The sequence below is a fragment of the Carassius gibelio genome, chromosome B11 (genome assembly GCF_023724105.1).
Source record: "Carassius gibelio isolate Cgi1373 ecotype wild population from Czech Republic chromosome B11, carGib1.2-hapl.c, whole genome shotgun sequence".
Taxonomy (NCBI): Eukaryota; Metazoa; Chordata; class Actinopteri; order Cypriniformes; family Cyprinidae; genus Carassius; species Carassius gibelio.
This window is the reverse complement of record NC_068406.1, coordinates 17,961,601-17,975,918: the sequence shown is the minus strand read 5'-3', so window position 1 is coordinate 17,975,918 and position 14,318 is coordinate 17,961,601. Positions and strand designations below refer to the sequence as shown.

At 39.2% G+C, this 14,318-nt stretch overlaps 1 protein-coding gene across 3 annotated transcripts in view; it reads left to right on the top strand.

The window, feature by feature from the left end:
• The window catches only part of LOC127968119 (forkhead box protein P4-like), a 124,448-nt gene that overhangs the window by 68,993 nt on the left and 41,137 nt on the right, over positions 1 to 14,318 (top strand). For all 3 annotated transcript variants that reach the window (XM_052569029.1, XM_052569030.1, XM_052569031.1), the window contains exons 4-5: positions 5,378 to 5,500; positions 11,880 to 11,966. In XM_052569029.1, coding sequence (XP_052424989.1) covers positions 5,378 to 5,500; positions 11,880 to 11,966 — 210 coding nt within the window. The remainder of the gene's footprint in view (positions 1 to 5,377; positions 5,501 to 11,879; positions 11,967 to 14,318) is intronic.

The window sequence follows — 14,318 nt, the reverse complement described above, 5'->3', positions numbered from 1 at the left end:
TGCTCTCATACTTGTAAGTTGTGAAGAAATGGTCGGAAGGAGGAAACATAATCGGCAAATAAAAAGTGCATAATTTTTTTTTTGCTATGTTTATGATGTTGTCTAATTAAACATTTGCAGATGAATCATCAATATTCAGTATATTGCCCTTCCATCTAACATGCTTTTCCAGTCTTAAGCATCTTTTTAAAACATTGTTGCTTAAGCTTAAAAAACTCCAACTAGCATTAATTACCTTGCAAGATGTGCCGCAACTCACAAACCTATTTTTAAACGACAAATAATTTGAGTGGCCACTTCATTAGAGCAGAAACAGTTACAATTTATCGCTGAATGCATTGAGACGTTCCATATATCCACACTAATGGAATCAGATTGAATCCAGGAGCACAGGTGAAACAGCTCGCGGGAGAAAAAAAAATGCTTTTAAGTGCGGATGGTTTTAGTTTAATGAAAGCGAGTCATTTGGCAGACTGACAGTATATTGTGCTGAGGAGGATTTGGTATTAAAACACTCTCACTTGTTACGGTTCAGACCCCGCATAAACCACACAATGTCGTGCTTTGGCCGTGGGTCTGTCTGTAGGGTCACAAGAGATTCACATCTTTGTCCTCGTGTCTGTGTTTTAAAGAGCAAAGGGTGGTTGATAAGACTGATTGTAATTTATCAAGCTCCAAAAAAAAGGAAAAGTCAGATTAAGGCTCATTGGAATGCATTCTCTGTCCTTACTACTTCCTTTATGACCCTCTGGGACGCATTGCTCTTCCAGCGGCTCGGCTTCCCTCTTCTCTCTCTCTCTCTCTCTCTCTCCCTCATTTCCCATCTCTTCTCTTTGTTAATCAGTTAAACTCGCTCTTCAAATAGCCCCTCTAATTACTGCTCCGCTCCCTGCGAACGGCCATCTCCCCCGCTGCTCTCTCTCTCTGTATTGAAGCTGACCCCTGTCAGTAGTGGGTAGCTCTACGTGGTGCATGCGGACAGCGCTGGTGAATCTTAATGGTGGTGTGAGGCACCAGAGGTGCCACTGAAGCTGGCTTATTAGCAGACAGTCTCAGAACCTTGTGGAGATGGCTTTAGGGGATGGTCATCAAATGCACACTATATATTATGCACTCTCTCACAGACAGTTGTGTTCAGACGCCATGCCACTTACAAACTCAATTGTGTTTTTTTGTGTGTTTTACCCCTACCTGAGCCACTCTCTGCAAATGACCCTTGAAATGTGTGCCACTGATTGGTAGAGGCTTGAAGGTTCACCTGCCATATTATATCATAAGCCCTGTTATTATATGCTTTTATTGCAAAACAAGCTGTATGTTAACCTTTCTGTTCATATCAGTGGCAATTTCTCAGCCGGAGTAGGACTCTTTAAGGATGTAATCTCCATGGCAGCTTTCCACATCTTTTTTTTTTTTTTTTTTCGAGCCAGTTACCTGAACAATAATTGCCATTTAATTTATTATAGACATAGAAACAATTGTGTGTTTGTGTGTGTATTGCTTGAAGCAATCTGGGAAATGTCTAGCAACTGCACATTTATATTAATGTATAAAATATATATCCTGTGGCTCAGTGGTAGGGCATTGCGTTAGTAGTGGAAAAGGTTGTGGGTTCAATTCCCAGGGAACACACATACTGATTTTTTTTTAAATATATAACCTGAATGCACTCCAAGTTACTTTGGATAAAAGTGTCTGCTAAATGCATCAATGTAAATATTTTATCATAAATATATATAGATAATTTTTTTTTTAGTTTGTTATTTTAAAAATATTTTATATTAAATGCAATGTTGTTGTTGTTGTTGTTTTTTTAATTACATTAATTTAGTTTCTAAATATTGCATCTATATATTTCTAAGCCTCTATTGCAGTTCCACTATAGGCCAAGTGCTCTTCCTATGGTCAGAACGTGATCTCTAGCCCTTTATTGGCAACACACCACAACTAATCTTTCTTGTTATTCGCTCTCATTACATGCAGACAGAATGCTTTTTGTCTCTGTTTTTAAAATATAGTAAATGAGTGTTCGGTCCTGATAATTCACAGCAAGGTGGTTGCCGCTGTGCTTCTGCTCATCGAGCTAAATATCTCCCTTGCCTATCTTTCCCATTGCATGTTAATTTAAAGAGAGAAAGTAAAAAAAAATTAAAGGGAAAAAATTAAATGCATTTAATAAATGCCTGACTTCAAATGGTTGGGGTTTCGGGCTCCTCTATTACTGGGTCTATTCAGCGGCAAATGAATGGGGGGAATCATTTATGGGCCAGAGACAAAGCCGAATGAAAATATAATTCCGCATTGTGCTGCGCTTTTGTTAGCGGCCGTCAAGTCTCTAATGGCGCGCTTTTGTTTTCCTGCACTGCTCCGAAACCGTAGTGTCGAATTGCACGCTCTGTTCACGGTGTGTAATGGCCCGCCTTTGTGATATTAGATTATAGGGGCAATTAATGGCGTCAAACCTTAACAACTCAGCATTCAGGCGGCTCGTCAATCCCACTGTCGCGCCGCAATAGAAGGTGTTATAACTCTGGTAATTATTACGCCTGCAACTTGAAAATGTCAATGAACGTGTGTATAAAATAGAATGTATGGGTTGTCACCGCGGTTGAATGGGATGCAGAGGAGCAATTAATTACAGGTTTTCATTTCGCTCTTTCCTAGTGACAAGCAACCGCACATGGCAAATTGGCGTGACGCCAAGTGCCCGCCACGCCGAGCCCCCTCTTTTGCCCATTTCATGTTTTGTCTCCCCCATTGCGCGCACAAACAACACACACGCATACGGCACATCCCACCCTCCCCGGATGGCCAGCCTGCTGCACGCTCTTGCCTCAGATGGCACCATGGCTTTGTTTCAGACGCCTCTTCCTACCTGAATGCATGTACTCTCTTTCCAAGCTGTAATTGTAGGGTCCTTGATGTTTTAACTTTTGATAGAAGTCATCAAACGTGGGTACCTGACTTATGGCAAAGAGCCGAAATGCTCTAACGCTCGCCCTCGATGGCATCAGATGCATGATCTCATCAGCTGAAATGTGTCCGTGCTTGTTAGTTTGTAGCTGTAAGCGCTAGTCTAACATAGCCTCACCTGCGTCACGCTTGTAATTAATCAAGGTGAGTGGCACGCCAGCCCATAAAATGCGTCTGTCTTGTGGCGCATAAGTCATAGAGGCTAAAAGAGTGCATAATTTTGCCTCTTTGTCTCTGTCATGGATTCTGGTAAGAGTTCCCCCTTCTTCATAGTGAAGGATACGGATGGCTCATTTGATGTGATAGGGACGTTTGCAATAAAGTATCGGACAGTTGGAGATAACCGTTCGTGAGCGCCAGCTTTCATCCCTATTTCCGGCGGGAAAAAGAGCCAGTGTTCATATTTACCGCCAATCTTGTTTACAAAGTCAAATCAGCCCTTTACAGATTTAATTTGTGTCTGACAGCTCTCTCTCTTCGTCTTCCCTCTCCTTATCTCACCCCCCTTCTTCCACCCCTCCTCACGAGCCCTAGAGCTCCAAATAGATAAACTGCTGAAAATATGAGCGCTCAGGCGCTACATGAAAACAAATGAATGCAAATATCAGATCGGACTGGCAGTGGACTGGGAAGCCGTCACGGCAATGCCTGTCTTTTTGATTCACTTTGAGTGGAAAATGTAGATAAATGTACGCATTATGTGGAATTGTAGTTTGCGCTTGTATGTCAGCTTCAAGCCAGCTATTGCCTGTAAATAGCTTTATTTTTATTGAGCAGTTGCAGGGAGATGATCAGTTCTGGCCCTTGAGCAGTAAATAGGAAAATAAATGGAATGCCACAGAGCAGCTTTGTGTGTGTGTGTGTCAGTGGAAGATCGCTAGTTGCATTCGAGGAAGCAGCCACAAATTGTACTGGTGGAAATTGCTGGCCCGTTAAAAAGCTGCCTATAAGTTCATAGAGTGGCCGGTCGCACTGTATTAAAGGATGTAATGGTACTGGAAGCCTGCCTTCAGGCTTTTTCAAACCATCTCTCTTTCACACACACACACAGACACACCCACATACATAGTAAGGACAAACATGACCAATATGAATTTCTGGACAGTCGATGGACTGCCACTAGCCATACTGGACCAGAACTGCATCTGTTGATGTTTGCATATTTATATTCCTTTTAAAAATGTAACTTAAAGAATTGGTTTTGTGTGATATCTTAAACATTTGTATGAATTTGATGAATTCAGCAGATTTAAATCAAGTTTGAGGTTTTGGTTCTTTTTTTTTTTTCCTTTTTTTTTTTTTTTTTTTTACTTAATAGTCATGGAAGCATCAAACAAATCACTATTTTTTTGCAACGCATGTCGACAAATATGTTTGTGTGAATTCATAACTTCTGAATTCAAAATGAAACATTTATATTTTTTACAATTTTCGTTTTATTTTGCTTTGATTCGATACATTTTTTTGTTGTTGTTAACATTATGGTCAATAAAAAAAATTCCACATGAAAAAAACTGGCAACTGTGAGAAATATAAGAATTAAAGTTGCAATTAAAAGTTGCTATTATGAGAAAAAAAGAACTGTTTAAATAAATAAAAGGCACACATATATATATGTATGTATGTATGTATGTATGTGCCTCCACTGAAAACATTATGCTAAGGGATTAATATGAATATGAAATATTTTGCTAAAAATAATATGGGGTTGTCTGAGTGGGGCCATTGAAAATGTTTGTAGGGCAAGTGTACATCTGAACGAACGACCCTGACTGGGCTTGCAGAGAGAAATCCTTATTGTTGAGTCTGGTTCTCTTTCAAGTTCTCTCTTTTTCTGCATATTTATCATATGATAAGAATCACGCCTTCCATCTTTACGCCTCGTTCTTGTCTAGCAAATTGCGCTCTCAATTCCAGACTGTTGCAAGTTGTTTCCTGCCGATAGCTATCTTATCAGACTGTTTGTTATTTTTGCCAAAGATGTGATTCTCTAGATAACAAATCATAATATTATGTTTATTGAAGTACTTTCAGGCTGATAAAGACTACATACTCAAGGGAAGATTTGATCAACACGCTTTCTCGCTCTCTTTTGGAAAAACTGCCAGGGTTTTACAATGCAAGCAGTGTGGAGCTCTATTGTGTCAACAGAGCTGATGTTATGTGTACTCTCTTTGGCATGACAGGATAAAGAGTTAATTAAATTGAAGTACAACATTCCTTTATGATGCTAGAGAAACAGAAATGGCTTTGTATCACGTTCAAGTTAGGGATATGTGCTTATTTCTTTGTAAAGGTGTCATTAAGTACAGAGATTATGTTTTTAGGCACAGATTGGGCATCTTAACAGTCAATATGCTTGTTTATGCTTGTGGTCACTTATTGGTCTGTCTTCTCTTATAAGGTGCCGGTATCCATGGCGATGATGACCCCACAGATGATAACTCCTCAGCAGATGCAGCAGATCCTCTCTCCACCTCAGCTCCAAGCTTTACTCCAACAGCAACAAGCCCTTATGCTGCAACAGGTAACACACACACCGACACACATCACAAGTCACCACACACAGAACTTATATTTGTGAATGTCTGGGCTGCTCAGACATGACATTCCCACACAAACCACACAAAAGGTACATTTGTCCAAACCGATTGGCGCATGTTTTATTGGCTGATCAAAATATTACTGAACTCTATTCGCTACATCATGTTCTTTAAAACCTGTGCTGTGGGTCCATATGTCGTCATTTTCCAGCAAAAGCATGATACGATAGCTTTCATGAAGATTTTCATGGAGTTTCATGATAATGGACATTTATTTGGTTCATTTTAATTAATTAATTATTTAAGGCTAACCATATTTGTTTATTTGGAGTACAGAAAACTCTGAAAGCCTGTTTCTGCAGGTAATTATCATATAGTTACAAATATCTTACTCCCACCCTGGCTGAATTTATTTCATTACAAAATAGTAAAACATACTATTCTACAATTTTATTAGAAATAAAAAAAAAAACTGTAATTTTAGGAAAAAAATTCTGTATATTTTTCACCCGCCATTACTCCAATGTCACATGATCCTTCACAAATCACCCTCATTTGCTGATTCGGTGATTGAGAAAATGCTTCAAAATTAGTTTTTTAAAAGGTTTTTATCAATGGTAATATATTAACATATTTTTAAGGAAGATGAATGATTCATATAATTTTGAGGGAACTGTGACACATTTTTCAGGATACTTTGATGAATCGAATGTTCAAAAAAAAAATTATTTGAAATATAATTTTGTGTAACAGTTATTATTGTTTTGCCTATTACTTTTGATTAAAAAAAACTCTTACCGACCTCAAACCTTTGAATGGTAATGTGTAAATTCACATTTATGAGAAATATTCTTTTTTATACTGAGGAAAACTATTGCTTCCATACAAAACTTAATGTTAACTGAAAAAAATATTAAGTTGGCGCCAAGGGGTGCAAACTGAACAAACAAGAATTCAAAACCTTTTCAAATATACATGCACTCAGACATAAAAAACACAAACGCTTTGTTCCATACTTCCTTAAGAAAACGTCTTCCCTCCTGTCCGGACTTCTAACTGCTCAAGCCACACATTTTTTATAGAAGAATCCTGCCAAATTGAAGGAAATCTCCAACTGACGTCCTTCATTCCAACAGCTGTTGCCAGCGTTTTTATAGAGTACCGTCGGATGGCACAGTAAATGCACATTTACGTGTGATCCCGTTAATAGGCCCTGAGTGTATATGTCAGATTGTGTAATGTAATCGCCTTTTGTGTGACTTTGATTGCATCCTCACAGGGATGCCCAGAATGATATCTTCCCCAGCTTTGATGATACATGGCTCTGGCATTTACTAGCATACTAGTGTTAGCGACGCCTCCTTTGGCTGGTGACACTACACGTCGACTCGCCAGTGGTCGGGGGAACGCTTATGTTAGAGCGAGGGAAATGTTTCTCACGCAGCTGCTGAGCCAGCCCAACTCTCTCTCTCTCTCTTTGTTTATTAGTTGCGCAGACTCTTCTATCCCGTTGCGATATCGCCTGGAGGCCAGAGGTGCGGCCCCTGAGCAGACATGAAGAAACAAACAACCCAATTTCTCTCGCATCTCTCAAATATTTAACGTCTTCCCAAAACTGCGCACCCTTGACCTTTTCAAACATGCCGTTCAGGCAGAAATCAGGTCTCTGAAACCTCCATGCTTGAGAACATATGATTATTTTTCACAGCTAAAAGATGTAAAAAGATTTTCTGTTGCATAAATGATCTTGACAGAGAGCAGAATTGATTTAATAGTAAGGAGGAGGAGGTTGCTTTAGGCGAGTATAAATTGCGGCAAGCTGATCTGACAAATTTATCAAGAGTCGCTCGCTCGCAGAAATCAAAATTCAGCTGTTTGAGAAAGAAACTTAGCACTTTGTCCCCCTCCTCCCGCTTTATTTCTCTCTCTTTTTTTATTCTATATTTAATGAGGATATTGAAATTGAAATAGTCACCGTTCATGGGCCGTTTTACATCTCCAGTAAAAGCCAGTGGGTTTAATGGTTTGCAGTGGTGATGAACCACGTGAGAAGTGGCTTTTAATGCTCGCTCTTTCGCGCACGGCAAATGGAGCAATCAGAGAGCCTGCCAACACACACGTACAGCTATCCGTCCCTGATCTCATCCCAGCGCGTGTGGGAGAATGAGTGGGCTTTGGCTTTTTCTGCATGTGAATACCCTTACAAATATGACTTTACATACAAAGACCACAAGAGCAGGAAAGCGAGAGCAAGTGCATTTTTATGTATACGTGTGCACTTATGCATGTGTGAGTTAACCTTTACATCCCCCCAACCCTTAATTACAGTCCTGCTGATATATTTTTCCTCTTTTATCCCCTCTCTGAACTGTTAAGTAAAACCAAGGTCACAATAATGGGAATCTAAGGTGAATGCCTTTCAGAGCGTGCAGTTAACGTGAAAGGGACCCACTGAATCAAATCATTAAAAAACCCTTAATTATTCTTTAATTATTGCTGCAACTATTCAGCTTCATATTGGCATGAATTAAAGGGGTAATGAGTGGGCGAGAGGCAACAGGGCCAGGTTGGCGGCAGTGAGGCGTGGAGGAGAGTTTAAACCGAGAGACGGGCGACATATTGCCAGCCAAATGCCTTTAGTGTGGTAAATGGAGTCTCGCTTCACACCTTACGGCTCGCTGACTTCCTCTGTTCGAAAGGGCCGTGGCTCAGCGTCACAGGCACAAGATAGCTCACCTTCAATATCCTGTAAAGCCGCATGACGACAGGTAGCCAAATGGACGCAGTGGAGTGAGATGGCTTTTGTAGAGGGAATGCAGAGTTTTAGTGTTGCATGGTAGAACCACTCGTCTGGTTAGAACAGCAGGAGATGAGTGAGTTCAAGGCTCGTTTAAGACTAGAGTTGTGTACACTCAGGTCAGCCCGAGAGAAGTTTTCTGAGGACAGACAGCCAATCAAATGAAACCTTTCTGTCTTTTGCAAAGTAATTTTGTCTGATGAACATCTGGGATGTTGGTTTTGGTATAAAGTGCAGGGTTTCTACAGAAGTGGAAAACCTTGAAGCCTCATTGAAGTTTGGATAAGGAAAAAATGTAAATTAATTTTGTTTTATTTCATTAAAATTAATAGAAAAAGCCATGGAAATGGTGCTTTATGTAGTATACTTTTTTTTCCTGGTCTGCTCTAAAATATGCAATCAGTTCTTGCACTTGTGTAGAGAAATGTTTGAATTATGAGTGAATTGTTCTTTTGAATCAGTTCATTTTAATGAGCAATATGAATGATTCATTAATGAATCTGTGTAAAAAAAAAAAAAAAAAAATTCAATAATCACAAATGACTGGAAAGAACATAAAAAAACATCATGCATTTACTTGAATCCATATACAGAGTTTCCTGCTTTTTAATTTAATTTAATATAATTTTATTATATTATTTTCCTTTCTGGCATTTCCATAAAAGTCAAACCCAGGGATGCATAATTTGAGTTTTTGGTCAACATTTTAGGTTAAACATTTTAGGATATTATGTTAACAATTGTAAGAAATTCATTTTAATAAGTTTAAAAATGTCTTGTATGGTGACATTAATTTATTGAAAGTACAAATATTCCAGTTAGCCTTTTTTAATTAATTTGAGGTTGAAAAATCTGCATGTGTAATAGCTATAAAAAGACTCGCCATATTAAAAGTACATAAAAAATGTACACTGAAAGTATTTTGTGTCAGCACTCTCTTTTTAAAGTTATACAGTGTTGTAAATTGGTACGTAGCCCACTGTTAAGTACCTCATTCCTTAAGTAAGCCCGCATTACATCTGTAAACAGTATGTGTGATAAGGAGTTAATGAGGGTATCATTATTCTCCTTTTCTCCAGCAGCTGCAGCCAGCGTTCCCCCAGGCGCTCCTCCGCAGCCTCTGCGTGTCCGAGGGCCTCCGTGCTCTGCTTCTTCGGTCAACATGAACTTCCATGTCAAATAGGTCATCCATGCAAAGCTGAGATTTTAATCTTAATAGGCTTAATAGGGTAAATTAATAATCTGAAAGTAAAACAAACAGCGGTGGGTCTGCGGTGGCCGCTGCGGTTAGCCAGAGCTACGGTTGGAGATGTGTAATGACAGTGTTAGTGGGTGCAAGCCAGTCCCACTTAGGACTCAGTAAAAGAGTAGCTCGTTGAAAGTAGCAGCTAGTTCAAATAGGTCAAAGTAAACATGGTAGCATAACAGGAAGCCTTTCTCATGTAATATTTTTTCTCTTTCAAATGTAGAAAAGGATTGAGTTTTAGGGTGGTTTCACATTTGGTTCACTTGCCCCTTGTCCGAACCCGAGTTTGATTGCTCCCCCTCCCCCTGCCCCCACTGGACTGTGTTCATATTATTTTATATGGGTCCGAACCACGGTTTGATGGTGTCATCAAGCCAGCAACTGTTTACCCCATTTCTAAGTAACAATGGAGCAGGAGAATGCAACTAATGTATAACATTGCTCTCTGCACTTTTGTATATTATTTTTGAACCAATCTTTTTTTTTTTTTTTTTTTTTTTTTTTTTTTTTACTTCAGTACATAACTGCACTTACATCTGTCTTACAAATGTACTGCAAATTCTCTAATGAATGCTGAAGGCGAACAGAAATTAGATTTTATTGATTTGATATTTTAAATAGACCTTTGTTTCACAAAAGTAAAAAGTAATAATAATGTTTCTATTATCAACTTGTGAAAACAAATCTTAAGATTTGCACAGAATATGTCATTGATTATTGTAAATGATTAATCCCATCTCTACTCTTCTGCCCCTCGCACACCTGTTTCTTGCTTTTGTCTAATAACCTTCATTGTTCTGAGGAATTTAGTGTACCCCAGCACTACTATGAACACTTAAAATTATTGACTCTCACATGCTTCAGTCTGTTCCCAAAGCTTTTAATCAGAGCAAGGTGTGCCATTGCAAGGTGTTTTTTTGCAGTGATAAAGCACATACAGTCTGTGTTTACTTGTGTAGAGGAGATAGAGAACCATTCAGCTGAGCTTTGAATCAGTAACCAGTGTGTAAACACCTTTCTTGTGCTTTATTAGCTTAACACAAACCCCTCACGCAAGCAAACAGAACAAGAAAAACACACAAAAGGTGCTTTTCCATTTGACAATGGCATGATTTTGTATATAAAAAAACGTACTGCACATAATTGAAGGATAGTGCCAGGAGCATCTGTGTAGGAATCAGACAGGTGTCTGTGTTTCAGATCTCTCAGGTGCTTAAGGCATAAATTGGCTTTTTGTGCTGATCTCTGGCTGGTTTCTACCACCTGTGTCCTAATCGTAACTGTTATTCGGCAGGTAAAGAAAACTGCTCTGAGATTAGAAGCAAAGGGCACATTTTACCAGCTCCTTTTTCCAGACAGGTGTTGTGTGTTTTAGTTCAGTCAGTCATAAATAAGGAAGCCTGTCTCCACGCTGTCAGGTTTGCCACGCCAATAGAAGGATGGACAGATGATTTATAGGACACATGCATACGCCACCTGCCAGGTGTTTAAGCTGCCTTTTAGAGTAATGCTGAAAAAAGTAGAATATGCCTTATTATGGAGGACTTTAGCCCTTAAGCAAGAAGCTGATCTTGTTTTATCCTGTTTAGATTTTTTTTTCATGCCTTTAGACATATGCGACTCTTTGCACCCGACTACCTCATTTGGATGCCCAGTATCACGTGACTCGTTTAATAGCACCACAGGACAGTTTTGGGCAGCTTATTGTGCCATGGTGTCTCTTTACAGAAAAAACACTGATGTTTAAAAGCCTCTTATCAGGTTTATGTAGAATAATAAAGAAGATGGAGAGAAAGGGTACAATACATGTAACCTTCATACTAGATTCTGCAATACAGATTAATCTGGACATTGTGAAAGTGTATGGTATCGAGGTTTTATTGAAGTGCTCTTTTTTCATATATTTGTGCTGTCTCCTTGCTATATTGAGGTTGGGGTTGTTGTTGTTTTTTTAATCTCACATTTAAAAAAAAATATTGTAGTAAAATATTTTAATAAAATAAATTGATTTACATAAGCTTTACAAAATATCTTAAATATTTATTTATATACTATATAATAGTATATAATAGTATATAATTACTATTTAATAATTTTATAATATTATTATTGTTTTCAGGCAATATCTTGAATTAAGAATATTGTTAAACATACATTTTGTAAGTTAACAGTAAGATTTATGCTTGGTTTATTATTATTATTATTATTATTATTATTATTATTATTATTTTTAATCTGATGCATTTTATTTTATTTTATTTTAGCGCAGTGTTACAATTCCATTGCATTAAAACCAATTTCTCTCTTTCTCTTTGTCTAGCTGCAGGAGTACTACAAGAAGCAACAGGAGCAGTTGCACCTTCAGCTCCTTACCCAACAACAGCAAGCAGGGAAGCAGGCCAAAGAGGTGAGACACCCCTACCCTCTCCTTCTGTAGTGCACTTCACAGTGTACTTCACCCTCATAGCACCCCGATGAGCATCCTCAAGATGGCTGACACATCATTTGTCACACAGCAGAGGCCAGTTCCTCTTGAAAACCAGAAACCAGCTCTTTGAAAATAACTGTATTCTCATGTGTGAGATAATTGAATGACTGATTTTGTGCTGCATTGAACGGCACAGACCTTATAAAGGCTCTGTAATCACTGAGCATTACATCAAATCCTCAAAAGGGAAAATAGATGGATGCCATCATGTTTTTTTTTTTTCCCTCCTCTCTCAAGCACTCAATAGCATTTTGTGTATTAAGCAATTCAAAAATGCGGATTAAGACGTTTGGGGAATATGGATTTTCATTTCTCTGTCATTGACCAAAGTCATGCTCCAAACCTTACCAAGGGCTTCCCTGCTAATACTCGTTAAGTATTAATTTACAAGTCGCCGCTTGCTAAGCCTAGTGGAAAATCCCTATTACAACCCACTATGGTAGAGCCAACGTGTTTCTTTAATTGTCAATTAATGCACTGGAGGAGGAGAAGGACCTGTTCTGGGTAATGACTGTGAGGGGGAATCATGTTGGATCACTGAGGATAAGACTGCAGCACAACAAAGGCGAAATCGCTTGTCTTCGCACTGCGGGAGAGGAGATCTGCGCTAATCTGGTGGTCAAATGAAATCCAAACTTTTGTGGTTTGTGTGTCAGTGACATGAGATATATCTGATACAACTTAATCAAGGAGTTTTCATGAGGGCTTAATGAACAGACATCTTAGCGCAGAGATTAGCGCGTAGCTGCTAACACAGTTAGCAATACAGCAACATGCAGGTTACAGTAGCTTGTGCAGGTAAAATGAAGGTAGGGGACTATGTTTGCATCTACCCGAAAACAAAAGAAAGAAAGTTTTCTTCAAGCTGGTTTAGGATAGTCTATTTAGTCACCCAGCATTCCCACTGGTCAGTCTGGGATTGCAGCCTGCCTATCTAAATAAGCCACAAATAGCAGTCATTAGCACATAGCTGCTAGCAAGGTTACAAGAAAGATAGCCTGTGTAGCCTTGCTAGCTGCAGCCTCCACAAGCTGGTTTAAAACTGGTTTAGCTTAATTGTTCCCCAAACTTACTGAAATAGTGGTAAAAATGGTTTACCTGGTCAGTCAGATGCGTTTACAAATCTGAAAAGTGTCTAAAACCATCAAAATGGCAGAGATTAGCACATAGCTGCTAGCACAGTAAGGCTCGGCTGCAGCCTCCTCAAGCTATGTTAAATTGGTTTACTAAAACCTTATTAAACTGATTTACCTAGTCAGATAAGGTTTACAGATCTGAAAAGAGTCTAAAACCATCAAGATAGCAGAGATTAGCACATAGCTGCTAGCCAGATGCAGTAGCCTGTGTAGATGAAAAGAGTGTATTGTTGGATTGAGGTGAGCTCTTCAGGTTTAAAATGGTCTAGATTTTCTTAAGCTTTAATAAAATGGATTTCAGCAGCATTAACTAGTCTTCAAGGTGGCATTCCATCTGAAAATGCCCCCCCAAAAAGCAACCAAAACAGACCCCAGCACTAAGTATGTTAGGAGACTAGCTAGCTATCTCCAGCTGGTTTAAATGAGAGGATAATCTACAGTCCAGTTTATGGACTCTACTAACAACTCCACTGCAAACAGCAAATAGGCCTCAAATTCTCTTCTGAGCTATATGGGGTTGAGTGTGTTTGTGACTGAGAGGATCAGAAAACGAATGAGCTCTTGACTTCATAGCAGGTGAGAGAATGAGCCAAGCGGGGGTGGATAGACCATGGAGGACAGGGATTAAGACCAGTTAGATATGCCCCCAGACAGCATTGTGACTGATAGAGCAAATGCGTGGCAAATGCACGAGGTGCCCGAAACACACTTACACAGAGTGACACGTGCACGCACTCTTCAAATAAGACCAGTATCCTGGCATTTCCACAGATAGTCAAGGAACGTGACAGAGACCAAGGGAAAAAATAAAAGGAAAAAGATTGAAAAGTGCGAAAGGAGGGGAAAGGTATAAAAAAAGCATGACTATCCTTATTCAAGGCCTCAGGAGTTCTTCAGACATTTTCCCTTATTAAATATTGGAGCTAGGGAGATGGTGTGCTCTCAGAGAGGAAGGAGAGCAGGGAAATTAAATTGGGAGGGCAGTGGTCAGCTCCTCTTCCCCGCGGATCAGCTCACGTTTGTTCAGGGCCTCTTTAGTCAGCCTAAAATATGGCCCTGTGCTAAGTATGCTAATGTGTTTGGCAAACACATCATAGACATATTGTAGATGCTTAACATGTGCATTAGGAAATCA